The 27,904-nt window shown below is 47.9% G+C and overlaps 1 protein-coding gene across 1 annotated transcript; it reads left to right on the top strand.

Moving 5' to 3' along the window:
* Positions 1-120: 120 nt before the first annotated feature.
* On the top strand, positions 121-26,729 carry Ube2g2 (ubiquitin conjugating enzyme E2 G2). The gene is made up of 6 exons (XM_057751226.1): positions 121-229; positions 8,290-8,325; positions 8,417-8,462; positions 21,309-21,427; positions 23,268-23,408; positions 25,177-26,729. Exons 1-6 carry the CDS (start codon positions 187-189, stop codon positions 25,287-25,289), a joined length of 498 nt encoding a protein of 165 aa, XP_057607209.1. The 5' UTR covers positions 121-186; the 3' UTR covers positions 25,290-26,729.
* Positions 26,730-27,904: the final 1,175 nt, after the last annotated feature.

The raw sequence follows: 27,904 nt of genomic DNA on the forward strand, positions 1-27,904 counted from the left end.
CCAGCGAGCGCCAGGAGAACCTCCTCGGGCCCCGGCCTCGCACCACGTCGGCACGCCACGTCACCCGCGCTCGCCCCGGACGCACTTCTGGCCCGAGGCAGCGCCCCGGAAGTAGCCGTGGACGTCGGAGCAGGCGGGCGGGACCGGCGCGGATGTGGCGAGGCTGCTGAAGGCAGGTTCCGCAGTATGGCGGGGACGGCGCTGAAGAGACTGATGGCCGAGTACAAACGTGAGTCGGGCGGCTCCCGCCTTCCCGTCCTCTTCCCGGCAGCCTACCGCCGGGCCCGGCGCTGCATGAACCCTGCGACCCGGACAGCCCGCGTGCGGAAGACTGGGCTGTAGCTGTCGCCTGCGCGCCCCGGCCGGCTGCTGCGGGGCAGGCCCTGGGCGCAGGTGCGGGTTCGGCCAGCGCGGTCATGGCCCTGCGACCCGGACCTCGTCCCTGTTCCCTGAGTCCCTGGGGGTTTGCGCATCCGTCCTCCCGACAGGAGACGCACGCCGCGGGGCGGTGCTCAGCAAGGACTGGGTTGTTCCTGTAAGATGATCATGAGGTAGAGGAGAGTTTGGGGGAAAAGTTGAAAGTGAGCAAAATAAAGATTTAACCCTCCGGCCACGCTGCAGGCGAGAATTGCTGTCCTACTGGAGCAAACCAAAGTTTCACAGACACGGGTTCGGGGACTTGAAAAGACCATTTCCTTTTCTCTGGATCAGTGTTTAGCTCTGTTTTACTTTTTCAGTTCCGTTTCCAGGCCTAAAAGCATCATCTCTTTTTATAAAAACAAACAAACAAATAAGTAAATAAAGGAGGTAGGCAGCAGTTAGGTTCTGGGACAGGGGTTCTATCAAGTTCGTTCTCGGCCGTGCTTGTTGAACACAAGGGTAGTCACATTAGAGAAAATTTTATTCCCCATCTTCTGTCCGCGCAAAAGCCTCAAACATTATTTCAACCCTATTGTCATTTCGTTTGCAGTTAAGGTCACGGATCATCTAAGTTTGGGAGCGGAAAAGAATTCGCATAAAAGGGTGGACCCTAAAATGGGAAAACTGGAGAAGAGGTTAGGGGGGTTCACAAGGGAGAGGGCTCCACCTGCGGTGGCTGCTTGCAAGAGGAGACAGGGTACGGAGCCAGTCTGGGACCAGTGTTACAGCCATATGGAACTGAGTTGTGCCAGCGACTTAAATGGACTTGGGTTGTGGCCCTGAAAACTGCCCCAGCTGTCTTGGCTGGGCCCAGACCCACTGACGCATGGAAACCATGAGGTCATCAATGGATATTGTTTAAGACTGTGACAACAGTGACAGAAAATGCATCCATCAGTACCAAGCATGAGAAGTGAGGACTTTTTTTTTGTTTTTTCCCCTGTGTCTGTGAAATTCGATAAAGCCCCTCTGAGTGTGTCCCCTCTTTTATGGCTTAGCATCTGTTTTGTCGTGTTTAAGACAGTGTGCTCCAGTGTTAGGTATACTCAACAGGAGCGGCCGTGGTTGAACTAGTGTGCCTGCCCCTTAGCTTCTGTGCTGACTTCCATGGGTTTCTGAGCTGTCAGTATAACTCCTTCTCAGGTATCTCCCCGGGGCCATCTTTTCCTGGGTGTGTGGCTGTCCAGATATCCCACTTGAGAAGTCAGCAGGCATTGGTTTAGAGCCCAGCCTAGTCAGTATGCTAAGTCTGGTCTGGTACATCTGCTGAGACCCCGTTTCCAGACGGTGTCACCGTTCCCAGTTCTGGACAGACTTGAGAGTGTTTTAATTGCAGTTATTATGTATTTATGTGTGTGAGCAGGCCAGTGCCTGGGCGTGTGCAGAAGTCAGGACAACTGGCAGGCGTCAGTTTTCCCCTTCTTCTGTGTGGCTCCTGGGAAGCTTGAGCTCAAGTTGTCACACTTGGCAGTAAGTGTGTCTACCCCTGAGTCATGCCCGGGCTCGAATGCGAGGCAGTGCATCACAGTAGGGCAAAGCTGTTTACCTGGAGGCCAGAACACGAAGAAGCGGATCCCTATGCTCCCTTTTAAGGATCTGCTCTCAGTGACAGCCCTCCTCTCCTCTCTGTCTCCTGGCCATGCCTGGTGCTGCTTGCCGTGGTGTGCCGCCTTTTCACAAGCAGACACTCAGACAGCAGCACCGGAATTGCCAAAACTGAGCCAAAACTTCCCTCTTTGTTGGCTGTTATTTCAGGCATTTTGTTACAGTAATGGCCAGCTGAGTAACTTGGTGTCCATGATCCCATGCTTGCAAAATAGAGCACCAACAGCGACTTAGAGTTTTCATGATTTCTCCCCAGCATCCTGAATTACCATTCTTTTCCTTTTCTTCCTGTTCACCACTCTATCTCCAGACAATGTGTAGTTTCCTTTTGTCTGTCTGTGAACTTAGTAGAAAGTATACAGTGTATGTTTTGTTTGCTTGTTTTTGCCTTGGAACCTCTTGCTCAGCATTGTGTCTCAGTTTCCTTTCTCTGGGAGCTTGTGGCTGCAGTTCACTCTCCTTGCTGAGTGGATTTCTTTTTATGAATAAACTGGAATCCATCTGTTCTGCTACCGGTAGACGCTTAATTTGCGGTTTGATTTTTGCAAGTCCTGCAGTCGCAAGCAGTTTTGAAAAGCTCTTGGTGCCCATGTGCAGGTTTGCATTGGAGCATAATTCAGACTCATGGAGCATTTGTTTACTCTATTTTTTTTTAAATTTTTTGTTTGTTTGTTTTTGTTTTTCGAGACCGGGTTTCTCTGTATCTTTGGTGCCTGTCCCAGAACTAGCTAGCTCTTGTAGACCAGGCTGGCCTCAAACTCCCAGAGATCCGCCTTCCTCTGCCTCCCAAGTGCTGGGATTAAAGGCGTGTGCCACCACCGCCCGGCCTCATGGAGCATTTGAATGACCAGCCTGTTTCACGATATGCTAAACTGTTTCACTGTGGCTTTTTCAGTGCCCGTCGTGGTCAGCCGCAGCTGAGAGTCTCGCTGCTTCTGCTTTTCACGTAGTCTTTAGCTTCTGGGACTTCATCTTGTCTGGTAGACATAGCATGGTATCCTGTGCTTTAATTGGTATATCAGTGATTATGAGTGAGGTGGCAGTCACCGTTCATGTCCACGGGCCAGCTCTACCTTTTTTGGTGAAATGTCTATAGCCGGCAGGCTTTCTTTCTTGTTCCTGTGTGTTCATTGCATCACCTGAGCTGTGAATACTAGTGTCCTCAGAATGCCCTGCCCTACGACCCGTCTGTCCTCCCGGACAGTGCTGAGCTGTGAATACTAGTGTCCTCAGAATGCCCTGCCCTACGACTCGTCTGTCCTCCCGGACAGTGCCCCTCTGCTTTCACCGCTGTAGTGTTGGTACTTCTCTGCACTGGGCACGGTTGTCGAGGGTTGTCCATGCTGCTATCCTTGGTGCTGTGTCCCCTTACTCTTCCAGCAGCAAGTGATGACGCAGGGCAGGTAGTTCCAGCTGTTGTGTTAAAATCTTGACAGGGCTTGCCAGGGTGAAGTGAGATTTCTCTGTGGTTTTCTGAATAGCCATCTAAAATGTATGACTTGTTTCTGGGAGTGTCCACTGATATTTTGATATTTTCAGAAACCTCTGTTGACCCTGAATCTCTGTAGATATTCAGATAGGGAGCAGTGATTGTTCCTTTTCCTTTTTAAAGGTTTTGTTTGTATTCTATGTATAGTCTTTGCCTATATGCATGTCTGTGTACCATGTGCTTGCCTCGTGTCTGGAGAAGCCAGAAGAGGGAGTTAGATCTCCTGGAGCTGGAGTTACATAGAGACAGTTGTGGGTGTTGGGCACTGAACCCAGGTCCTCTGTGAGAGCAGCTAGTGCTCCTAACTGCGGAATCATTTCTCTAGCCTCGTGGTTGCCTTTTAATGTCGAGTGGTAATCCACTGCATGGCCAGGCTACTCTGTTTAAACATTTGCTTCCTGATGATCACTGCGATGAAACTGCTGTGAACATCGTGTGCTTGTCTTCGTTTCTCTTGCATAAGTGCCTGTTTAGTTTAGAAGGCTCTGCCCAGTTGTCTGATGCCGCTGTTCTCACTAGCACAGATGCTCCGCAGCTCTGTAGAGTTTTTAATTTTTTCTCCTTCCTGTTCGGCTTATGTTAGTGTCTCCAGTGGCTTAACTTGAAATTTTCTCATAACTGACAATGTTGAGTCATTGCAAGCTTACCGACCATCTGCCTTTTTTGTTGAAATGTTTATTTTTAAATTGTGTTGTTTCCTTAGCTTGTACACTTCTTTAACATTGCCTTTTATTGGATATTTGCCTTGCCAATATTTTCCCTCTTTGGCTTGACTCCATGTGTCATTTCCCCAGTCCAGTGGTTCCTTTATTTTAAAACTTTAGGTTTAGTTTATTTCTATTTACATGTAAATCTGTGTGTTTCACAGTTAATACCTGTAATCCATTTTAAAGTTTTGTGGGAGAAGAAGTCAGGGTTCCTTTACATATTATCTGGGAGTGTTCCAGCTGTGTTAGTTTGCTGTGCTGTGCCTTAGACTAGTGGAGGCAAGAGAATCTGATTTTCTTGCAGCTCTGAAGGCAAGACCTCCAGAGTTAGGGTGCGGGACAGGCCTGTCTACTTGGCCTCAGCAAGGACTCAGGCAGGTTGGATTAGGACCTGACCCAGTGACCTCACTTGAACCTGGTTGTCTCTGTTCAGCATGACCTGTGCAGTGTGTAGAACATGCCAATGTGACCCCTGGCTTTCCCTGGTTTTCCACTGTAGACTTTGGGGCTTTTGTGCTTCCTCAGTTTCTTGAAAGAGTAGCCTCTGCAGCCGTCTTTCTTGTTCTTCCCAGTGTATCAGTGTGATAGGCTTCTAGAAACGGAATCATTGGACAAATTTGTATTTTGTTTGTGTAGTGGCTACTTCTTAAACTACTTTTAAGAAAAGTAGTTTTTGCTGGGCGGTGGTGGCACATGCCTTTAATCCCAGCACTTGGGAGGCAGAGGCAGGCGGATCTCTGTGAGTTCGAGACCAGCCTGGTCTACAAGAGCTAGTTCCAAGACAGGCTCCAAAACCACAGAGAAACCCTGTCTCGAAAAACCAAAAAAAAAAAAAAAAGAAAAGTAGTTTTTAACAAATTACCATTTTCAGGGAATAGTCTTTGAAATTTTCTGATATGGTTAGTAATTGTTTCTCTTCTAGAATTTATGTTTATCAGTAAACATGGAACTGTGGTTTCTTGTGTTGCTGTGAAGCCTTCTGCCGTTGACTGCAGTTCATCCCTGACCAGCAGGTGTCACTGCTGGATAGCGAAGTGGGTGGGATGGTGCTGGCTGTGCAGAGCCTGGGTCTACAGCATTGCTGATCTTCAGCCGCAGGCTTGACCCATCTCTCTCTAAGGGAAAAGTGGTGTCTCAGGAAGGTTCTGAGGGAACTCCTACAAAGAATACAGCTCTTCTGCAGTTTGCGCTAGGTGACCTTTGTTCCATGCAAAAAAAGTGTTTTTGTTTCATCAGGGGTGATGGGACTAGATTTCAGATGATGGAGCGTGTAAAGCCTTGGCAAGCTGGTTCTGTTCTTTATCCCAATCTGTTCCTGTGATAGAGATACAGAAGGAGACTGTAGACTGTGTTGTTGGGAGGTGCTCCCTCCATCCATCCTGGTACTTGGCCTCTTCGTTTGCCTTCTTACCTCCTTGAAGTGTGCGCACATCTGGCCGCACAGCCTCTTGTTCCTTCTCCTTGCCTGGCCTCTCCTTATTATCTTCTGTCTCTCTCTTTCACTGTAAACAAAAATCTTTATTGCTACTTTGTGTTTATAAGTGTTTGCCTGCATGTATTAAAGTGCACTGCATATATACAGTGCTACAGAGACTAGACAAGGGTGTTAAATCCCCTGAAACTGGGGTTATTGACATTTGTTGGCCGCCATGTGTGTGCTGGGTCCCTGTACGAGCAGTGAGTTCTCCTAGCCACTGAGCCTTCTCTCTAGTCCCTTATTCACGTTTCCCCACCAGTGTTTTTAGTTACATTTACTTGTGTGTATTGGGGGTGTGGCTGACATGACATTCATGTGGATGTCAGAGGACAGCTTGTGGATCAGTCTCTCTTTCTATCATGTGGGTCCTGGGCTTTAAACCCAAGTCACCAGACTTGGCAGACAGAACCGTCATCGGCCGAGCCTTTTCTTAATAGTTTCCTCTGTTGTGTATTTTCCAACTTATCCCCCTTTTCCTTTTCTGGGGTGATAGCTAGAGGCCTGCAAAATGGTCTAGCGCTGTTTTGCCTTTGCAGGTTTTTGTAGGAAACGAGGCCATGTCAACCCTGGGGAATGGATCGCTTACCATTAAGTGAAGAAAGTCTGCATGATGTGTCCCTGGTGGATTGGAGACGTTTGTGCTATGGGACCTCAAGTCACCTTTGAGATTGTGTACAGCCCTAACCAAAGAACGCTTTGGCAGGGTCTGCTGTGGTGTCTGTCCTGTGAATGTGTCCATGACAGGGTGTGCTTGTGCTATTGGATGTGCTCTCCCTCTTCCTCTCTCCCCTTTCTCTTCCTCTCCCCTCTGCTCACTTCCTATGTGTAGTATATGGCAAGGGCAGCAGGGCGGGCAGTAAGAAGTGTTCCGTGCCCTGGAGTGTTAAAGTGGAGTTAAGTTTGTTTTGTGAAGACCGAGACAGCCCCACTTGTCAATGTGGTTCTGTTAGTGTTTCCGTGTCTCTGTGGCCGTGTGTTCTCTCCTAAGAAACCCACTTTCTAATCGCACATATGGATGTTGACCTCATAGCAACTTTAAGCATCTCACCATTTCTTATTGGCTTTAGATTTCTTTGTTTTTTTTTTTTTTTTTTTTTGGTTTTTTCGAGACAGGGTTTCTCTGTGGCTTTGGAGCCTGTCCTGGAACTAGCTCTGTAGACCAGGCTGGTCTCGAACTCACAGAGATCCGCCTGCCTCTGCCTCCCGAGTGCTGGGATTAAAGGCGTGCGCCACCATCGCCCGGCTTTTAGATTTCTTTGGATGATCAGTTTCCATTCTTTGTTTCTGGTCCTTTTGCCTTAATCTTATTTAGCAGGGTTACTAATTTCTGTTTTTCAGAGGTTACCATGTGGCTCGGCAGGCCTTTTGTATGCTTGCTGTCGGTCGTCTTGATTGCATTGGCACTCAGATGGTGCAGTGTACTCTGTGCTGGTTTTCTTACTGTGTGTGTGACTTGTCCTCTTTTCATTCGCTGTTTTCCAAGTGTGTCTGCAGGTTTGGTGTCTGTTCAAACGGGTTGTATTCATCTGTAGGTCATTACCACAGCAATATCTAATGTGAGTGACTTCATTAAGCAGAAATGTTCATTTGGTCACAGTGGGGCACACACACAAGTCTTTCTTGCAAGGCAGAGGGCAGAGGGTCGCTGCAAGTTTGAGGCCAGCCAGGGACATAGTGAGTTCCAGGCCAATCCAGGTTTTACGGGTGACACTCTGACTTAAATTTCTTTTTTTAGCTCACATTTTTGGAGTTCAGAGTACAAGGGTCTATGGGGTGACAATGGGTGACCAACGTCGTGGTGACTGTAGTGGTTTGAGTGCGGGATTGTATGTGACAATGTGATCACACCTGGCACAGGAAGCCAGAGAGCAGCAAGCCGCTTTTGTAACCACCTTGGAGTCATGTACCAATGTCACACATACCCCTAGCTCCTAAGGTCATGCTCTTCCCCACCCCAGTACTGCTAACCTGCTTTCAACAATAGACTCTTAGGGACACACCCCAGACTAGAACATGACCTAGACTAAAAACCATGTTGCCAAGAATTGACATGCCGCCTGGTGGCCGAGCTGGTTGTCTGGTCTTCGGCAGCTCCTGGCCTTAAGTGGCTGAGACTCTGTAGTAGGCCTGTCTTCCATGTCATCGTCATGGTGGGCATCTGCACTTCTGCAGGGTGGTGGCCAAGACCACTGACCTGGAGAGTGATCGATTTGATTATGCCTCTCCCTGCCACTTCAGCCTGGCCTCCTCCTTCTGCTCTGTCACCTTCAGAAAGGTTTGTGCTCTTAAATGATAGGAAACGCCATTTAATTAGGAAACAGCCCATTTTAGATTGTGAGTGTTTGTCAGAGGAGCTGGCAGGAGCATGACGGGGCACAGTCTGTACCCCATTGTTTTCACTTCTTACTGGTGTAAAGGGCTGCTCAGAGCCAGAGTTGGTTTTGGGGCTGGGCATTTATTTGGGAACAGAGAGCTGCCCTCTTGGAAGACATGTACGCTGTAATCTGGTTCATATGACTCATGAAAGTGCTTTGCTAAATGACAATGTAACATATTCTCTCTGGTAATGGCTCTGCTCCTTAACTTTACAGAATTAACCCTGAATCCTCCAGAAGGAATTGTGGCAGGTAAGGGCCTCAAGTAACTTCATTATGATTTTCTTCCAATTGTCAAAGTGGCCTTCTAATTAAGCTGTGGAATTTTTTTCTTTCCCTGTAGGCCCCATGAATGAAGAGAATTTTTTTGAATGGGAGGCATTGATCATGTAAGTTAATTGTTTTTACCCGCTGTACTGGAAACCAGGCCTCAGGGTCTCTACTCTGATGTGTTGAGTGGGTCCAGGCAGGCCTTGTTCTCTGGGCAGAATCCAGGTGAACACGGATCCAAAGGAGAGGGCAGTGTTCTTTTAGCACCAATAAAAACATTTAGTTGTGAATATTGGCTCTGGATTCTTAGGGAGAAACAATCTTCTTAGGAAGCAGCAATTCCTTACTTAGCTCTTTGCTTTCACACCATAGACACACAGAAAGCTTCCGTGTGCCCTGAGCTGTGGGGTTTCTCCCCACGAGAGCAGCATCCAGGATACTCTGATGCAGTGCGGTCATAACACCGTCTATCTGGAGAGTGCCAGGTCCCCAGGCTGAGGTTTCTGTCCCCAGAATGGCCTCTCTTTAGGCCTAGTCTTAAGTCTGAGTGTCTGGAGCTTCTGACTAAGCTAGCCGCTAGCCGTCGGGGTTCATGTGACCCATCATTATAGCAGCCCCTGAAAGCGAGACACTTCACTCACAGTCAGTCTCTTACAGAGTGCTTTTGGGTTTGGTTTTTGAAGTATAGGTATGAGTGTTTTGCCTACATGTGTGCCTGGTGCCTGTGATAGTTAAAAAAGGGTGTCAGAGTCTCTGGAACTAGAGTTATAGACAGTTGCGAGCACAGGTACTTCATAGCACATGGTGAGTTCTTGTTCCTCCTGTGAGCTGCCACACATGGGCTGGCCACAGGCTCCAACCCCATCCTGTAATGTCACTATCTCTTTTCCCTGATGGCATATATAACTCTGATAACCTGCATGGAAGCCCAGCTGGACCTGTCTAGTCAGCTTTCTTGACCTCCCTTTATGCATTACTTCCTCAAGCCTAGACCCTTCTGGAAGGAGGAGGGTCTTAGCACCTGTCACGGGGAAAGTTAAGTCAGAGAATTTCTTTACAATCTGGCTTGGGCAGTTTGTCTAAATGCTGAAGGCCTGACCCGAAAGAATGACTTAGAAACCAGAAACCACGGTCAGAAGCTAAACAAAACAACATATGTGTGTATTTATCAATATATATCTGAAAGGAACAGTATTGGCTCAGGGCCCCTAAGACCAGGTTCTCAGCACAAAGATTTATTTTCCCAGAGGGACAGAGGGCAGGGGATAAGAGAAAAAAAAGGAACTAGAGGATGTGAGAGAAGGGAAAGAGAATGAGTTGTGTTAATTTTTTGCTCTTTTGGCTTTTTAGGTTCTTTTGGGGCCCCACCACTCAGCTCCCAAATAAATCACACACGGAGGCTTATTCTTAGTTTCGAATGCCCAGCCTTAGCTTGGCTTGTTTCTTGCCAGCTTTTCTTAACTTTTATCATCCCGAATACCTTTTGCCTCTGGGCTTTTATCTTTGTTTATTTCTGTATACCTTTCTTTACTGCTTTCTCCTTGGCTTGCTGGGTGACTGGCCAGATGTCCCCTTCTATTTATCCTCTCTGCCTGGCAGCCCCACTTATCCTTGCCTCTGCCTCGCTATTGGCCGTTCACCTCTTTATTAGACCATCAGGTGTTTTAGACAGGCACAGTAACACAGCTTCACAGAGTTAAACAAATGCAGCGTAAACAAAAGTCACACACCTGAAAATATAGTCCCCAACAAATGAGGGAATGGGGGTGGTGGTATTTGTCCTGGAGGGACAAGGGACTGCATCTGGATAGAGAGGAGATAGACATGGCACATAGGAAGATGGCAGTTTATGAAGGTACAAGGGGAAACCCCAGGTTAGGATGAGGTGCTTCATTTTAATTAGGTATGTTAATTAGGTAAGCCAAATTAAATTAGGGGCTTTTGATGCTAGACTTCAGTACTTTGATAGCTGGACCTTGGTAGTCAGCCTTAGGAGGAGGAAGTGGCCAAATAAGTGAATAGACCTTTGGGTCTAGCTTGCTTTAGGAATGTAATCTAATGGTTTTTAGCAAGGCTGAGGGAAGTGGGGAGAAGGACAGGGCCTACCAGAGCCACATTCTTGTGAGGGCTAGTGTCCCTTCAATATTTATATCCCATAATTCACAGTAGTTGTGATGGATTTGCGTCCAATAGTGTGGGTGGCTTTTCTAGTAGGAAAAAGGTCCTTAAAGTAGTAGGTGGCCAAAGGGGCCTCCCGGAGCAACATTAGACCTGAAAAACCAGGGCCTCTGCTTCTTCCCCCCTTTCTCCTTCCCACCCCACTTCTGGTTCTCATTTTTCTGTTTGCCTTCTCTGGCTTGCAGGCCTTCCACTGTTCCTGGTCCTGAGTACGATGCAGCTTATACCAAAGTGAGCTTGTGGCTCCTATGCCCAGTCTCGATTTTGTGATCTTTAACTTTCAGTCACGTTAGAAAGAGCAGCAGAGGGGCCCTGAGTCTAGAGTGTTCTCTTGTCTGGTCCATACTCAGCCTGTTTAGCATCTTTTTCCTACTTTAGATGTGCAAGAAAATAAAGTTAGGTTAAACTGAGAAGGCCACACCCTCTAATCAGTCTCTCAGTCAATAATCATTTCCAGTTAACTACAGTGTTTCAGGTTGGACTTTGTTGGTTGAGAAGCACTCTGGGGGGACAGGGTGGGGAGACACCTGGTGTGAGCTCTGAGCACGGTAGGATTCGTTTGTGCCTGTGCTTATAGCACATTGGTGCTGTGTCCCATCGGTGTGTCCATCCCACCCCCAATGCTCAGAGCCCTGTCCATGCTATCAGAACACGGCATCATCTATGACCAAGCCTTTTTATTTTTAATTTTGAGACAGGGTTTTGCTAAATTTACCGGGTTGGTCTTGAACTCACTCTTGTGGTTCAGGAAAGGCCTTGAACTTTTGACCCTTTTCCTCAGCTTGCTGAGCTGCTATAGGCCTGCCACATTAGTTCCTAAAGATCTACAAGTGGCCTACGAAAATGTCTGGTAATTTTTGCCTGTGAAGGTTAGGCCGTGCATGAAATCTGAGTGAAAGTGAGGGGTTTTGATTTTATTTAAGTCATCCATAAACAGTATCTAGAGAAAGTCCAGCAGACCTGACGCTTGTCAGACCTTAATTGCTTGAGCTGTGTCACATTTTTGTAAGTTGTCTGGAGTCTGTGTGCACCATGGTACACTTGAGCCTTGTGTACTTGAGGGATCTGTTCCAAGTCTCTGGTGGACGCTGGAAACCTTAGGCTGTAACAGTAACAACAAGAACTGGTAAAGTGGAGAAATTGGCCTGCATGGTGGTGGCACACGCCTTTAATTCCAGCACTCAGGAGGCAGAGATAGGTAGATCTCTGAGTTCAAGAGTTGCCTGGTCTACTGTTGTGAAATTTAGTTTAAGATGTGTTACATTTGTTTATACGGAACATTTGTTTAATGATGCAAAGATGTGTTGCATTCTTTTATGTTGCATTTGTGTAACTCTGTAAAGCTGTGTTACTTTGCCTGTCTAAAACACCTGATTGGTCCAATAAAGAGCTAAATGGTCAATAGCAGAAATGGGCTGGGCTGCCAGGCAGAGAGAATAAATAAATAGGAAAAGTCTAGAAGAGGAAAGAAGAGGGAGGAGTGAGAAAAGGAGGAGAGGAGGATGCCATGGGCCAGACACACAGACACACAGAAACATAGCCAACTAGGGAGTAAGAAGGAAAGAAAGATATATAGAATAAAGAAAGGTAAAAAGCCCAGACAAGAGGTAGTTAAAGAGAAATTGGGATATTTAAGTTATAAAAGCTGGCTAGAAACAAGCCAAGCTAAGGCCAGGCTTAAGAATAAGTAAGTAAGAATAAGCCTCTGTGCATTTATTTGGAAGCTGGGTGGTGGCCCCCAAAGAGTAAAAGAACCAACTACAGTCTGCTGTGTGAGTTCCAGGGGAGCCAGGGCTGTTATAGAGAGAACCCCGTCTTGAAAAACCAACCAAACAATAGCCAAAAACAAACAGAAAAATTAACAGTATTCTATAATGGAAGTTATTTAAAACTTAGGAGTCATTTCGGGAACTTGCTGATTGTTAGCATTAGATGTTGGTGAAGCCATGTAAGACGGAGGATTCTGTTGCTTTTCGGTGAGATGATACAGGCCTGTGGCCATTGCTGCCCCTAGCTAGGTCATTGCTGGGGGGGCATGTCAGGTGGAGTCTGTTTACTTTTATTTCACTTACTTTACAGTGCTGGGGATCAAACTCTGGGCCTCCAGCCATTTCCCCAGGCATTGTTTGCTTTTAAAGAAGCAGGTGATCATGTGTGTGAACTGATGTGTGACCTGCTTGTTTCATCTGCCATGTCCTGTGTCAACACAGACACACCTGCGCTTGCTCACATGCCATCACAGCAGCACGCCAGCTGTAGGAGCAGCAGTTGTCAGGAGGCTGCAGAGGTCAGGGCACCGATGATCCTGGAGTATTTAGAAGTTCTTGGCTCATGTGTGTCCACAGTAGATGTGCTTAGAACCTCATTAAAGAACAGTTGAGCTCTCTAGTATGGATTTTAAAAAGTCTGTTAACTATTACTAATTTTAGATAAACAGTATAAAGTTAAACAAATATTTTGAAAACCTGTCTTAAAAAGTGATTACAACTGATTTTCAGGAGAGCACGTTTGTGTTTGAATAAGGCTTTTGCATTAGTGTGGAATTCCCCTGCTTCAAGATCTAGTGACTTTGTGGGTTTTGGTCCTGTTCCAGACCCTTCACAAACAAGAGGCCGTTTACAAATGTTCTTAAAACATCTATCAAGGAATTAACTGTCCTCATGTGGCTTTGTCTCACCCTGCTGTTTTGGCAGAGAGCTGACTGACTCCCTCAGAATCTCGCTGGTTTCTAGGGCCTCCTCTGTCCCTGGTAGTTTTGGACTCTGCTTGTCTCATGGAAGCCTGACACTGCTGACTTTCTTTGCCATCGCCTTGCCTCAAGGCCTCTTTTGATCTGTGGTTGGGCCAAGCGCTGAGGGCTTTGGTAACTGGGCCCTCATGTGCAGATGCAGCTATGTCGTTGGTAACTGGGCCCTCGTGTGCAGATGCAGCTATGTCGTTGGCTGTGCTGTCATGGTGACTAAGTACCGAGAAAGCAGCTGAGGAGGAGGAGAGCCATTTTAGTCCGCAGTTTATGGTCCCGGGGCTCACTGTGTTTGGAGCTGAGGTGAAGTAGACTATCACATTGATGAGAGTTGTGCTGGAGGAAGCTGCTCCTCTCAGGGTGACCAGGAAGCAGGAAGGGAGGAGAGGACCAGCCAGGGACAAAACACACCCTTGAAAAACACCCGTGACCCATTTCCTCCAAACAAACCCCACCCTCTAACAGCCTATTCAGCTGACACCAAAACTCAGTTCCTGCAGTACTCAGCTGGTGACCAGTCACTTCTGTGTACCACTGTTGTGCCCGAGTTTCTGTCCCCAAATGAATCCACATAGTCAGATTTCTGATGCAAATTACGTGAGGGTTTTTAATATTCAAACTCAAGTTTGGACCAACACTTTTCCAGCGCCCATGCATGGCGGGTACAGAAAGTGTGGCAGGGAACCTGGGAGGGCAGAACTTTTAAAGGGAAATGCTGCAATCAGGGGAGTTCCTGCCCTATCGACTTGGGATTGGGTAAGGAGGGCATAGGGTAAGGTAGTTTCTGAAACCCATTGGTCAGTTTTGGGCATGAAAACCTAACAAAGAGCCATTAATAACTAACAAGGTATCTTCAAGGACAGGATGCCTCCCGGGAACATCTGGACCTCGTTAAATTTTATGGCCCTGCTCCCTAGCTCCTTAATTGGCTATTTTAAGAAAGCTGTTCAAATTCTGCGATTGCACACATTTCTGGAGCTGAGATTGGCCCGCTGCTGATTATATGGCTTAAGATGAAGCCCCTTCTTTAAAACAGAGTTTGCAAAGTCAGGTTCTTTTTTTTTTTTTTTTTTTTTTTTTTTTTTTATTTTTCAAGACAGGGTTTCTCTGAAGCTTTTGGTTCCTGTCCTGGAACTAGCTCTTGTAGACCAGGCTGGCCTCGAACTCCCAGAGATCCGCCTGCCTCTGCCTCCCGAGTGCTGGGATTAAAGGCATGCGCCACCACCGCCCGGCCAAAGTCAGGTTCTTGTGACCACACTTTGAGTGCAGGAGCCTGGGGGACACTTCAGGTTCCCTGGAGCTGGTGTTACAGAGAGTGATGGGCTGCCCAGCATGGACTCTTAGAACTGAGCTCAGTCCTCTGCAAGACTAACATGTGCTTTTAGTCAGTGAACGGCCTTTCTAGCTGCTTTAGTCAGTGAACGGTCTTTCTAGCTGCTTTAGCTGCTTTCTGCAATGAAGCATGCTTTAACATCATATAGAACCAAAGGAAGTTTAATGATTATATTACTCTTCCATTGCTATGATCAAATGCCTGACAAAAGCAATGTAAGAGAGAAGACGCATGCCTTTACTCCCAGCACTCAGGAGGCTGAGGCAGGTGGATCTCTGGGTTCGAGGCCGGTCTGGTCTACAGAGCGAGTTCTAGGACAGCCAGGGCAGCAGAGAGAGGGTGGCAAGGAGCAGAGAGAGTTTATTTTTGACTCACAATTTGAGGGTATAGTCCTTTATGGTGGCAAGTTGTGGCAGCAGGAATGTAACACAGCTGGTCACATTGAACCCATGGTCAGGAAGCAGAGTGATGAACGCTCGTGTCCAAACACTCCCCTTTTGAAGATTTGTTTATATGTATGAGTATTTTGACTGCATGTATGCATGTGTACCATATATGGTACAGTTGAAGCCAGGGCTCACTTGTCTCAACTTGGTTCTCTTGACTAGAGTTAGAACAGTTGTTAGCCACCATGTGGGTGCTGGGAATTGAACCTGGGTCCTGGAAGAGCAACAAGTGCTCTTGACTCCCTCTTTTGTTTGGCAGTTAGGGTGGGTCTCCCATCTCGGCTAAACTAATCCAGATAGTCCCTCACTGGGAAGCAGACCAGAGGTCATGCTAGGTGATTATAGATTTTGTCAGGTTGACAAGCAGTGCCAACTGTCCCAGTAGCTTCTAGCTCTCTACACTTCCACCTTGGATCCTTTCCAGTTAGTTTTCTGTAAGGAGTGAGGTGTAGGAGTCAGCCTTCACTCTGCCTGTGGCTTGCACTTGCCTCAGAACCTTTTCTTGAATTTGCCCATTCAGTAATCTTGGCATCTTTGTCAAAAACCAATATAAACCATGATTCAGGGCCTTAGTTTTAGACTTCCTAGTTCACTGATCTGTGCCTGTCCTTCGGCCACGTACCACACGGTCTGGTTGTTGTAGCTGTGGTTTTACAGTTGGCAAATATGAGTCCTCCAGCCTTGTTCTTTCTGTCAGACTTCCGCCTGTTCCAGGTGCCATGACTTTCCATGCGCATGTTATTTTCTGCAGTATTCCTGCTGGGGTTGTGGAGTCCTCAGATCTGTTTGTGTGTGGCCACCTGAATAACATTGTGCTCCGATCTCTAAGTGTGGGGCGTTTGTTTATTTAGGCTTTTCAGAAATGAATGTCATTCTCATCACTCATACACCATGGTACAATTTTAACTCTTAACGTGATCCCCTTTTGTTGCCAGGGTGTGTGTGTACGTACACACCCAGGAAGGCCTGCAGAACCTTGCTGCTGAAGGAGGAAGTGCTGCTAGCTTTTTTGCTTACATTTTTCTGTATTTGGCAATTTTTTAACATGAGTAAGGTTAACACTTGTTAGACAAGTGGTCTGTGTGTTAGAATGCACTCTGCAGTTCTTAGCGCCCTTCAGAGTGAGCGTGCGTTTATGGGTTTTAGCAGTGTCTATCACAAAACGTTAGGGTGTGGCTGTGTCTCCTTTGGACAGAGTTGACCTGAAGTTAAAATGTGGAACAAACCCTGTTTGTTACTACCCGGCTTCTGACAATGGAAGGATCTTTTGATTACCACAGAAGAATCAGGTGTCCCTGTCTATCCAAGTTGCTGGGACAGCAAAGGTATCTGTGTACCTTTTTCCTAGTCACAGCTTCCTACTGTGGTGTCCTATTGCCGACTAGGTGGGAGCACACAGTCTCTGATGATCCCTGCTGCCTAGCCAGTGACTCACATCAGCACAGCATGTGGCCAGGTGTGTGGTGCTTGCAGCCCTCTTCCCTCACATGATCTGGGCCCTGCTGAGGCAGGAGCAGCTGGAGAAGCCTTTGTTGAACTGTTGAGTGGAACACTCCTGAGGGGTTTTGCTGAGGGTCTGTGGGTGGTAGGGGAGGTTGTTTGTGGGTTTGCCCACTTTTTTATATGCTGTGTATCTAACCAGCCTTACTGTGGAGATTAGCAATCTTTAGTAATTCATCTCTGGTTCTGAGTTCCAGAGAGGGGGCAGTCTTTTATTTTAACACCTCTTATAGTGTAAGACAGTCTGCCATCTGTCAAGACCTTTCATAAAGAGAACAGCAGAGTGGCTTCTCTAACATGAGTGGCAGGTGGGGCCGAGCAGCTGCAGCATCAGGAGGGAGGCTGCTCTGACCCTCTGCTGTCCAGGCACAGGCTTCTCCTCCTTAGGCTTCTCCACCTTGCAGCATCCAAAAATGAAAGGCAAGCTTCCGGTGGAGTTCCGTGTTTACAGGTATGTTGCTGTGTGGTCTGAGGCAGCTCTGGAGGACAGGCTGGCTAGGCAGTCATCCAGGGCAGGAATGGCAGTCATTGGTCATTCTTCCAGTGTAGCCTCTTGCAGACAAGAAGCCAGGGAGGCCTTTAAGGAGGCATTCCCTAAGGGCAGCAGTTACAACACACACTCTAATGGTGTGCTGGGGAATTGTAAGTTAGGCCAGTGTTTGCAGTCAGCAGATGGAAGTTGTTTGTAGGCACCTGATAGCAATGTAGAGAGCTGCGTGGAGTCGCACCTAATGGTGCTGGCTCCCGCCCTCCACGATCCCGAAAGCGAGTGCTCTCTGTGATAATCAACTCCTATGGCTAAAGCCTGACTTATGCTATTATCACGCAATGACTGTCAGCTGCTTGCATATGGTGGACCTATGGGCAGTGCCCACCTGGCAATCTGAGGTTGGCAGCCCAGGTCTACTTAAGGGCTGGGAGAGGTTTGCCAGAGAGAGAGAGAGAGAGAGAGAGGGAGAGAGAGGGGAGAGAGAGGGGAGAGAGAGGGGAGAGAGAGGGGAGAGAGAGAGGAGAGAGAGAGGAGAGAGAGAGAGAGAAAGAGAAAGAGAGAAAAAGAGAGAGATTTTATAGTTGTCAAAAGGTCCTCAATAAAACTGCAGTGAGAAGAGCTCCGGTGGTCGCGTCATCATTGCTGGACAAGGGGGGCCACGACAGTCTGGCTCTCATTACCCCCACTCTCCCTTCTACCGGCGAGAGTGGAAAACCTGCTTTTTTCGCGGATCCCCAGTCTTTACCTGAGGATTATCCGGTGCACCCCCTGACTGCAGCAAGTTCTGGGCTCCACGGAGAGAGGTTTGGAGGTTCCCCGTACGCGGCACCACTTGTCCCCGTACGGGCCACCCACTGTCGCGGCCCCCCTTGTCCAGCAAGGATGACGCGACCACCGGAGCTCTTCTCACTGCAGTTTTATTCAGGACCTTTTGACAATTGTAAAATCTCCCTCTCTCTCTTTCTCTCTGGGCAAACCTCTCCCAGCCCTCAAGTAGGCCTGGGCTGCCAACCTCAGATTGCCAGGTGGGCACTGCCCATAGGTCCACGCATATGCAAGTAGCTGACAGTCATTGCGTGATAATAGCATAAGTCAGGCTTTAGCCATAGGAGTTGATTATCACAGAGAGCACTCGCTTTCGGGATCGCGGAGGGCGGGAGCCAGCACCATCAGGTGTGGCTTCACGCAGCTCGCTACAGTGAGGGTCTTTACTCCCAGAAGCGTGGGATGAAACTTGTCCAAATGCTGTTGGTTCTGTTTCTCTGTCCTGGGCAGGAAGCTTTTCTATGGCATTTCCCACCTTTGGCAGGCATGTCCCTGCACAGTTTGCCACCTGCATACCTGTTCAAGTGGCAGGCATGCTGGAAAAGAGAAAGAAACCCCAGTTTAAACCAGCAGTAAGCCTGGGTATGCGCAAACAGCTTTGCTATTTAAGATGTGGGCACATTTGAGGAAATGTTGGGTCATGCTTTAATGCTATGAACAACCCAGTAGACTTTTTTTTTTTTTAAATAAAGCCCCATTATGAGAAACAAAGACCTGTTATCAAAGCATTGAGCAAATGCCATGTAACTCATTCTAAGGGCACTACCCAGTTTTTTCTTACTCTAGACTCAGAGGTGCCAGCCATAGTGAGGCCCTACAGGCTACCTTCTGTCTCAGTCTTGTCTGTCTGTCTGTCTGTATGTATGTATCTGTCTCTCCTTTTGAGACAGGATTTCTTTGTTATGTATCCTTGACTGGCCTGGAACTCTCTACATAGATCACAGAGATCCGCCTGCCTCTGCCTCCCGAGTGCTGGGCTAATAGCATGCACCACCACGCCTGGCTAGCAGGACTACTTCTGAGATGGTGTCTTTGTCCGACTTTCTGACTGCAGTTTTAAGGACTTCATTCTGCATCTCCCAGCTTTGCTCAACAGTAAAATAGCAGTAGTTCCCTTGACCCCCTTAACTGAGAAGGATGGGGATTGCTGAAAGGTGGCAACCACCTCCATAGTGCTGGACAGATCTGACTTAGGAGAGGAGGGTCCTCAGGGGTCCATCCAGGCCCCTGCAGCAAGAGAGAGGAAAACTCAGCTGGACCACACCCTGTGAAGGTGACTGTGCTGCTGCTTCCTGGGGCATCCTCTGCCCTGGCCTGGTGCCAGGACCCCAGGGGACTGTCAGGCAGCATGTCATCCCTCCAAGGAGAAGAGGTATTCACTCTTGTTTTTGAAGTAGCACAGGATCGCTTTCCAGAGTCAAGGCTTGTCACTGAGGGAAAAACTTGGCTTAACAAGACACTGCATTGTTCTTTCGAAGCCCTGGGTGTGACTGCTCATGAAATTAAAGGTTTTTTTCCCTTGCTCTCTTAATTGTGAGCTAAAATAGTGCAGCTGGTATTGTACAGATCTGTGTATCACTGTATCTAAAAAGAACTCTATCAAAACCTTAAACATATTCGTATTGTTTTTGTTGTGTTTTATCTGTGGGAACATATGTGTATGTGTATACATGTGTGCGTGCAGATGCATATCTGTGCCACATGCATGTGGAGCAGGAGAGCAACTTCAGACAGCTTGTTTTTTGAGACAGGGGTCTTTCATTGACCTGGTATTTGCTGATTTGGTGAGGCTAGCTGACCAGGGAGCCTAGGGGATCCCCCAGCTCACCTCCCCAGTGCTTGGGTCAAAGGCGCCAATGGCAGGTGTGACGCATCTGCCTGTTTACCTGAGCTATGGAGCCTGCATCCTGGGTCTCAGGCTCACACAGCAGGCTTTTTATACCCTGAGCTTTCTACCCACCCCTGGTTTGCGCCCCCAGATTTTTTTTCTTTTATGTGTGTGAGGGTGCTCGAGTCATAAGTACAAGTGCCCCCAGAAGCCAGAGGAGTTGGATCCGCCTGTAGCTGGAGTTCTTGATGATGGCGAGCTGCGCACTGAGGTGCTGAGTATCAAACTTGGGTCCTTTGGAAAAGCAGTATGTGTTCTTAACTGCCAAGCTACCCTCCCTGCCCCACCCTTTGTTCTTTTTGTTGTTGTTTTGAGACAAAATCTTATGTGGACCAGAATGCACTAGACGTTAGGCACCACTACATCCAACTAAGTTTGTATTTTATTTATTTATTTTTTGTTTTTTTGAGACAGGATTTCTCTGTAGCTTTGGAGCCTGTCCTGGAATTAGCTCTTGTAGACCAGGCTGGCTTTGAACTCACAAATCTGCCTGCCTCTGCCTCCCTAGTGCTGGGATTAAAGACCTGCGCCACCACTGCCCGGCCTAAGTTTGTATTTTGAGAAAATCCTTTCTTGTAAGTAAAGATGGCTTTTGAATCAATATCTTGTAATTTTCCTTAGACTGTGAAAGCCCAGGTCCTTATCACCATGAGGGTTCTTTCTGTGTTAGGCCTGCTGTCACAGGGAGGCAGGGCTACTTATTTATTTATTTATTCATTTATTCATTTATTTATTTATTTATTTATTTATTTATTTGAGACAGGGTATGAATAGTACAGGACTTGTTTTTTACTGGTGTGCTGGCTGTTCCAAGGTGACCTCTCCCATGCTAACATTGGAAGCTGTCAGCCAGCACTTCTGCCTTATTAAGTTTATGTAGTGGAGAATGTTCACGGTCTTTTCAACTGTTGATACGGATTGTATTAGTGAGCTTTGGAAGGAGGAGTTGGTCTTTGGCAGTACCCCTCTCCTGTTTCCCTGCTTTCAGGTCTCAGTCCTCATCTAAGGCTCTAGGATTTGAACAGGACTCCTATAATGGCTTGCTCTAATTCTGCTATTTACATACTGAGAGTTGACTGGGTGCAAGTTGGAGTCTTAGGGCCAGGTGGGTTTGCTGTGGCCTAGGTTTCTTTTCTATTGAGCATTAGGGGAAGGATCACATGTGTGCCCTCTCTGATGGGTACAAAATCACATTACATTGGAAAATTCAAACTATTCTTTGAAATACATTTCTTACTCCTCATCTCTGTGTATAGAGACTCCTGATTATTCTGTGCCACAATTCATATCTCGGTCCTCACAGGAGCTGGACCTCTGCCGACAGTCACCTAACTAGGACTGCAGTGTGCTTGAGTTTCTCTATGGTGCAATTATTATGCAACGCTCTGCTGCCTATGCTTAGCCTTATGTTTACGCCTCAGGTCCAAAATAGCTGAAACAGCTCTCAGAAGAGCAGCAGTTTGTTTAGATTCTCCGTGTTCTTTTTTAAGCAGTGATGGTCTCCTTCTCCCACTTCTGAGTCATGGCAGGCTTTGCAGTTGTATTTATTTCCTCTTTTTTAGGGGCCCTGAAGACACTTGCTTTGAGTTTGGTGTTTTTCCTGCCATCCTGAGTTTTCCACTTGACTACCCTTTGAGTCCTCCGAAGATGAGATTCACCTGTGAGATGTTCCATCCCAACAGTAAGTGCGTCTGAATGTGGTTGACAGGGCAACAGAATGGTGCTGTGTTAGCAGGAGGCAGGGCTCCTGCAGGCACATGGGATGCAACACTCCAATACCACGTTTCTGTATGTACATTTCTAAATGACTGGTAGGTTCCAAACTGGCCAATCAGTTATGGTGTGAACACCAGGATTTCCATTTTGAAGGTCAGCTTAATGTAGAGAAGCAAAAAATGTTTGAAGTTAACACTAGCTATTCAGTCCAGCCATCCCCCGTTGATGGGCTTACTGCGGCTTTCAGGCCTTGAGAGCTTTGTGGCCTTCATTGGCCTTTGTCACAGTGTCATTTTTAATGACAGAACATTGGAATTGGGCTAGAGAGATGGCTTAGGGGTTAAAAGCACTTGCTGCTCTTGTAGGGGACTCAGATTTGATACCCAGCTCACAGCCAAGCTCCAGGGAATCTGATGCCCTCTGCAGGCTTCTCTGGAACCAGAGTCACTTGTGGTACACAGGCACACACACAGCAAAACACTCATGAACATTAAGAAGTTGGAGCCAGCCTAGTCTTCCTATAGCAGCGCTAAGGGAATGCTCTCGTTAGACGGGATGCAGACACTGAAGAAGCCTTGAGACTCCATAGAGGTGACATGGTGATGCAGTCAAGCCTATTGTTGACTGGGAAGTAAGGCAGTACCCAAAATGGTCAGAGTTTAGTCTTCAGAAAACAGTTTGTGCCAGTATGTGTGGGAAGGGGCACAATATTACTGCCAGTAACTCTTCTGATTGGGATTATTTATTTACTTTTTTCTGGTATTATATATAAGAGATTTGAGGGATGAGGTGCTTGATATAGGGATCACATTGCCCAGGATGATCTTGAACTCCTGATTCTCCTGACTACGTCTCCCAGGTGCTAGATTCCACGCATTTGTTACTGTGCCCAGCTTACCTAAGAGAAATGGGGCAATGTGATGGCTTTTAGAGACGTGTTCCTTCTTGTAAATGATTTTTATTGCCACTAATAATCCTGATCTTAAAGATCTGATCCTGGAGCAGAAATTCAAGTAGGATATTCTATTTTGTAAAAATAATACCTATTTGACACCAGGTTTTTTTGTTTGTTTTGTTTTTGTTTATTTCAATTTTATGCATTTGGATATTTTGCCTGCATGTATGTCTGTGTAACATGTTCATGGCACCCACAGAAGCCAGAAGACTTGAGTCAGATTCCCTGAATTTAGAGTCAAGGATGGTTCTGAGCCATTTTGTGGATGCTAGGAATCGAACCCTGGTCCTCTGGAAAAGCAGTCAATGCTCTTAACCACTGAACGGCCTCTCCAACCCAAATTGATGTCTTTTGATTTTGTAAAATTAATTTTGAAGTGAGTGTGTTGCTAAATGTCCACATCTTCTCTGCACTTAATTCAGTTGCCTTGCCTCTACTCTAGCCTCATGGACATAGATGGGGGCGGGGGCGGGGGGGGGGGAGTCCTGTCAGTTGAGCTAGGGATGTCTAAATCCTGCTCTTCAGAGTCCTCTGAAGAGTCTTGGCTTCTGGGTACTTGTATTTTGGAATTTTTGTCCACTCACCTTTCACCTCTTTTGATGGGAATGCTCAGAGAAATCCATAGCAAGGTGGAATCCAGTTAGTTGTGACTGGTTAATGCTAGGTAGACCTAGTCCTAAGCCCCCTTGTCAACCCCTAAAGGCCAGCAGTAGGCCTTTCTGGGATTTGTGCCACTAGGAAGTGAAGTGTCCTGTTACTGCTGTACAAATAGCTGGGCTTCTGTCTGCAAAGCCTCCCCAGCACAGTGGCACCATATCTGGGCTCATGTGGCTGCCTCTGCCTTTTACAGTCTATCCTGATGGGAGAGTCTGCATCTCCATCTTGCATGCCCCAGGCGATGATCCCATGGGCTATGAGAGCAGTGCTGAGCGGTGGAGCCCTGTGCAAAGTGTAGAGAAGATCCTGCTTTCGGTGGTGAGCATGCTGGCAGGTGAGCTGTGAATTCTGTTTTCTGTTACTGTAGCAGGCCTGTACTTTTCCAAGCATGAGCATACTTCCGTGATTACAGACTGTATAGGACTTGCTGGATTGTTGACAGTTGCTATTCTCTGATCTTTGGCATTTTCATTTATTGGGACCCCTCTGTGTGCCATAGTACAGGGGTATAATGCTCAGGACAACAGATACCCCAATGTGAGGTCCTCGTACTTTCAAGGAACTCGCAAACCCACTGACAGTTACTGGCCAGTGTGGTAAACCTGACTGCAGAAACACTTCTCTAGGTCTCTCTGCGGTGAGTTGGGACACTAGGAGTTGACAAGGGAGGTGGGAAGGAAAGGCATTTGGGACTGAGGAGCAGCTGACAGGGGCAGGAGCCCTGGGACTGAGCCCAGTGGGCAGCCCAGGGAGTTGCATTGGTTGGTCCATCCTGCAGTTTTGTCTTAGAAAGACCATCTGTGTGGAGCTGGTGGGTGTAGGGGTTGGGATGGGAGCAATGCTTTTGACTGCTCAGTCTGATATCCAAACATTTGTATACTCCCGGCCAAGAGAATGGGTGGATTTAGAAGGGCTGGAGAGTGCAGGCTTTCAGATTCCCCTCGGTGTATGAGAAACTTGTATTGCTTACTCTGGTCCAGGGAGGTTCAAAGCAATAGGATTCAGTCAAGGGAAGTTGGGGTGTGTGGGAGAAGGTGGTGACCAGGTTGACCAGGATGGGGGGTGGGGTTCTTGTCCCACTTGGTCCTGCAGTCATTCACTCCCAAATAAACACACAGAGGTCTACATTAATTATAAACTGATTGGCCTATTAGCTCAGGCTTCTTCTTCTTCTTCTTCTTCTTCTTCTTCTTCTTCTTCTTCTTCTTTTTTTTTTTTTTTTTTCTTTTTTCCTTTTTGGTTTTTCGAGACAGGTGTAGCTTTTGGAGCCTGTCCTGGAACTGGCCCTTGTAGACCAGGCTGGCCTCGAACTCACAGAGATCTGCCTGCCTCTGATTCTCAAATGCTGGGATTAAAGGCATGTACCACCACCACCTAGCTAGCTCAGGCTTCTTATTAACTCCTTTTTTTTTTTTTTTAAATATTTATTTATTTATTATGTATGACAATATTCTGTCAGTATGTATGCCTGCAGGCCAGAAGAGGGCACCAGACCTCATTACAGATGGTTGTGAGCCACCATGTGGTTGCTGGGAATTGAACTCAGGACCTTTCGAAGAGCAGGCAATGCTCTTAACCGCTGAGCCATCTCTCCAGCCCTTCTTATTAACTCTTATAATTTATATTAGCCCATAATTCTTGTCTGTGTAAGGCATGTGGCTTGGTACCTTTTTTGGTGAGGCAGTCACATCTTGCTTGCTCTGTGTCTGGCTTCCTCTCTCTCTGGATGATGATTGCAGACTGAAACTTTTCCTCTTCTCAGAATTATTGTTGCCCTACCTATATTTCCTGCCTTGCTACTGGCTAATCAGTGTTTATTTAAAATACAAGTGACAGGGTACAGACCCTTGTCCCACAACAAGAAGGGGGTTTCTGTCCCCTGAGGGAGCGTCTACAGATTTCTGGTGGTGAGGGGCCTGCCGACCTGAGACTCAGTGCCCTGCTTGTGCCAGTCTCCCGCCTCCCCTCCTCAGGCACAAGGCCCTGGTTCATGTTGGAAGTCCGCTTGGCTCCCAGAATGATCTATGAAAGGACTGTGGTCTTGCTGAAAGGAGGCTGTGGTGCGTGCCTACCCTTTCATTTGCAGTTGCCTGTCTTTTCAGAGCCCAATGATGAGAGTGGAGCGAATGTAGATGCCTCCAAGATGTGGCGGGATGACCGTGAGCAGTTCTACAAAATTGCCAAGCAGATTGTACAGAAGTCTCTGGGGCTCTGAGGCCACACCCTGCGCACACCGAGCAGACCAGCGCTGTCCTCCAGAACACTCGCCACAGTGCTGCCGTGCTGACACCAACACAGGCAACCGCCGAGCCACGGCACCTATTGTTCCTTCCTTTCCATCCCAGACAGGCAGCTCCCCTAAATCATGACTGGAATAATGACAGCGGCTACGTTGCTTAGGACTCCTCCTGCTGCGCCTCAGGGAGGGGTCCAGGCCGTCCTCACTACCTCTCCCAGCCACGGGGTGCTCAGCTCTGTTCCTTCCTGCAGTGCTGAGGACCTGCCTCTGTCATCCACCAGGAACTGGGGATACCAGTGCTGCTTCTTCTGAGGACATGGGGCCGTGGAGAAAGCAGTGTGAGCCTGCTGTCCCTGCCTCTCAGTTCCTAGGTGTCCCAGGAGGCACTCTGAGCTTCTTTTGACACTTTGCACTTACAAGCCTAGGCTGCCTTTGGCATGGTGACAGAGGCTTGCTGTGTGCATCACAGATGTCACTATAGCCCCCACCAGGGGCTATTATGTAAATGGGTTTATGAGAAGAAGGGACAGTGGTCACCAGGACTGCTGCTCTTGCGGTTGCATCCATGTCTGAGTTACTGGTGCACGTGAGAGCAGGCTGGGACCGCCAGGGTTTTAGTGCGGCTCTCATCTGGGGGTTCTGTAGATATACATGCGGTTGTACCAGGTTTAGCTCTAGGATCAAATTGTTCTTCGCTGTCAGGGTTGGAAGGGAATCTGCCACTAGGTGCTCAGCAGAGGTGCACATTTTGAACTAGACAAGCTGGGGAACACCTGTGGTGCAGGCCGGGGTGGAGGGTCTCACAGCAGGACCGTGCTGAGCAGCAGTGCCCGAGCAGGCCCCACAAGCAATAAGAGATCTTCAGTGTAGGCAGATGTTGGCCTTTTCTAAACAGGTTATATTTACAATGAGTTTCTATTTTTAAAGTGCCGCTCATCTGTGGGTGTGCGCAGTTCTCCCTGCACACGATCCGCTTTTCCCCGCCCACGTGTGGTCCCAGCAGTGGCTGGCGCTGTGCATGTCTCGTGGTGTTAGTAGTGCCCGGCTCTGGGGCTCCCAGTGGGGACCTGTGGGGACCTCATGCTTTCCTTCTCCCAAGGGAGGCCGTTTCTGTTGAAACGCAGCAGAGTCTGGTGTTGGGAGTCCAGGAGAAGGGAATTGTACCAAAATAGTATTTGTAGGCCACTGAGATGAAGCCCTCTCTGAAAAGAAGTGGTCTGTGTGGGGACATGAACACATACAGAGTGGCCCCAGCATGCCGCCACCCTCTGGCCTCCCTGGCAAGCGGTGGAAGACAGGCATTCTCTTTACAAAACAAAAGTATTTTTATTCATTTGTATTTATTAAATGAAAAAAGAATCCTCTGGTGTCCCTCTTCTGTGGTGGACTTTAACTGCTGTTAAATAAAAGTGTATATCCCACCCCCACAGCGTTTTCCTCTGCTCTTCTCATAGAATCTTCGGGAACCTGAGCCTGGGTCCCCTTCCAGAGTTGGTTGGAGGCAGCTCTGTGGGTGCCAGGTGCTCTCTCCAGGCTCCTGTTTCCTTCTGTCTCCCTTCTCATTTCCTCCTCTCTCTGGTCTCCAGGACTGGGGGTTCGTCGCTCGGGTCTGCGGCAGGATTCAGGAGCCTATGAACTTGGAGATGTGGGGTTTAATAACTGTGGAGCAGTCTGTGAGTATGGGGTCCAGGGTGGCCGCTAGCAGATACCCGACGGCACTGTGCTTCAGGTGCACATAGCGTATTCTTGCCATATCAGCCCCCAGGCTCTCACTGTGTATCCCTGGCTGGACATGACTAGCTAGATCTGCTTGCCTCTGCCTCTTAAACACTGGGATTAAAGGCATTCATCACTACGCCCGGCATTGTAGTTTACTCTTGAAGCAGTGCTGCAAAGGTACAGTCGATGTTGAACTGCCTCAAAAAGCAAGTTATTTAACAAACCTTAGTCCTCTGGTAGACCCTTCCAAGGGTCAGCCTTAGTTTCCCTTCTGTTCCCGGGAGAATGCTGCTGTGGGTAGAGGCTTGCAGCCTTCCACCTGGGGAGGGAGCTCCCAGCCATTGATGGGGCCTGGGTTTGACTCCGCGTGGTGCTGCCATTCCTTCTCTGGGTGGTTGGGGTGTTCTTAGTCCCTTCTCCCCTGTTTCCCTGCACACCCCCACAACTCCCAGTGGTTTCAGTTATTCCTACTTAGCTTCCCAAGCAGGGCCATGTTTTCTTCCAGAGTGATGTCTGGAGATGTGAGTGCTCATTGGTGACTTGGTTCAACCTGAGCACAGCCTACGCTCAGGGCATAGCTGGGCTATTGATGCCCACATCCATGCACAGATGGATGGCAGCCTTTCTGAGCCTTTGTTTTCCAGTCTGGAAATGGGGGTGAAGACTACGCCACCCAGTACTCCATGACCGCTCAGTGCCTGGTCGGCTGGGAAGGGGCTAGCAGCTGGCTTTCTCTGCTAAAGCGGCTGTTCTTGCCCTGCGTGCCCATCTCCTCTGATCAAGGACCATCTCCTGGCTCAGGACTTTCTGGGCCCATTCTGTGCCTAAGCTTTCCATTGTCTTATTCCCTGAACACCCTGGGTGGCAGTGGG

Source organism: Chionomys nivalis, chromosome 19 (assembly GCF_950005125.1).
Source record: "Chionomys nivalis chromosome 19, mChiNiv1.1, whole genome shotgun sequence".
NCBI classification, from domain to species: Eukaryota; Metazoa; Chordata; class Mammalia; order Rodentia; family Cricetidae; genus Chionomys; species Chionomys nivalis.

What these genes read in the sequence shown, in the direction of transcription:
- Ube2g2 (XM_057751226.1), top strand. Translation starts at nt 187, where the DNA reads ATGGCGGGGACGGCGCTGAAGAGACTGATGGCCGAGTACAAAC. An exon ending in ACTGATGGCCGAGTACAAAC is followed by an intron (nt 230 to 8,289) that starts GTGAGTCGGGCG and finishes TTAACTTTACAG; the next exon opens with AATTAACCCTGAATCCTCCA. An exon ending in TGAGATGTTCCATCCCAACA is followed by an intron (nt 21,428 to 23,267) that starts GTAAGTGCGTCT and finishes TGCCTTTTACAG; the next exon opens with TCTATCCTGATGGGAGAGTC.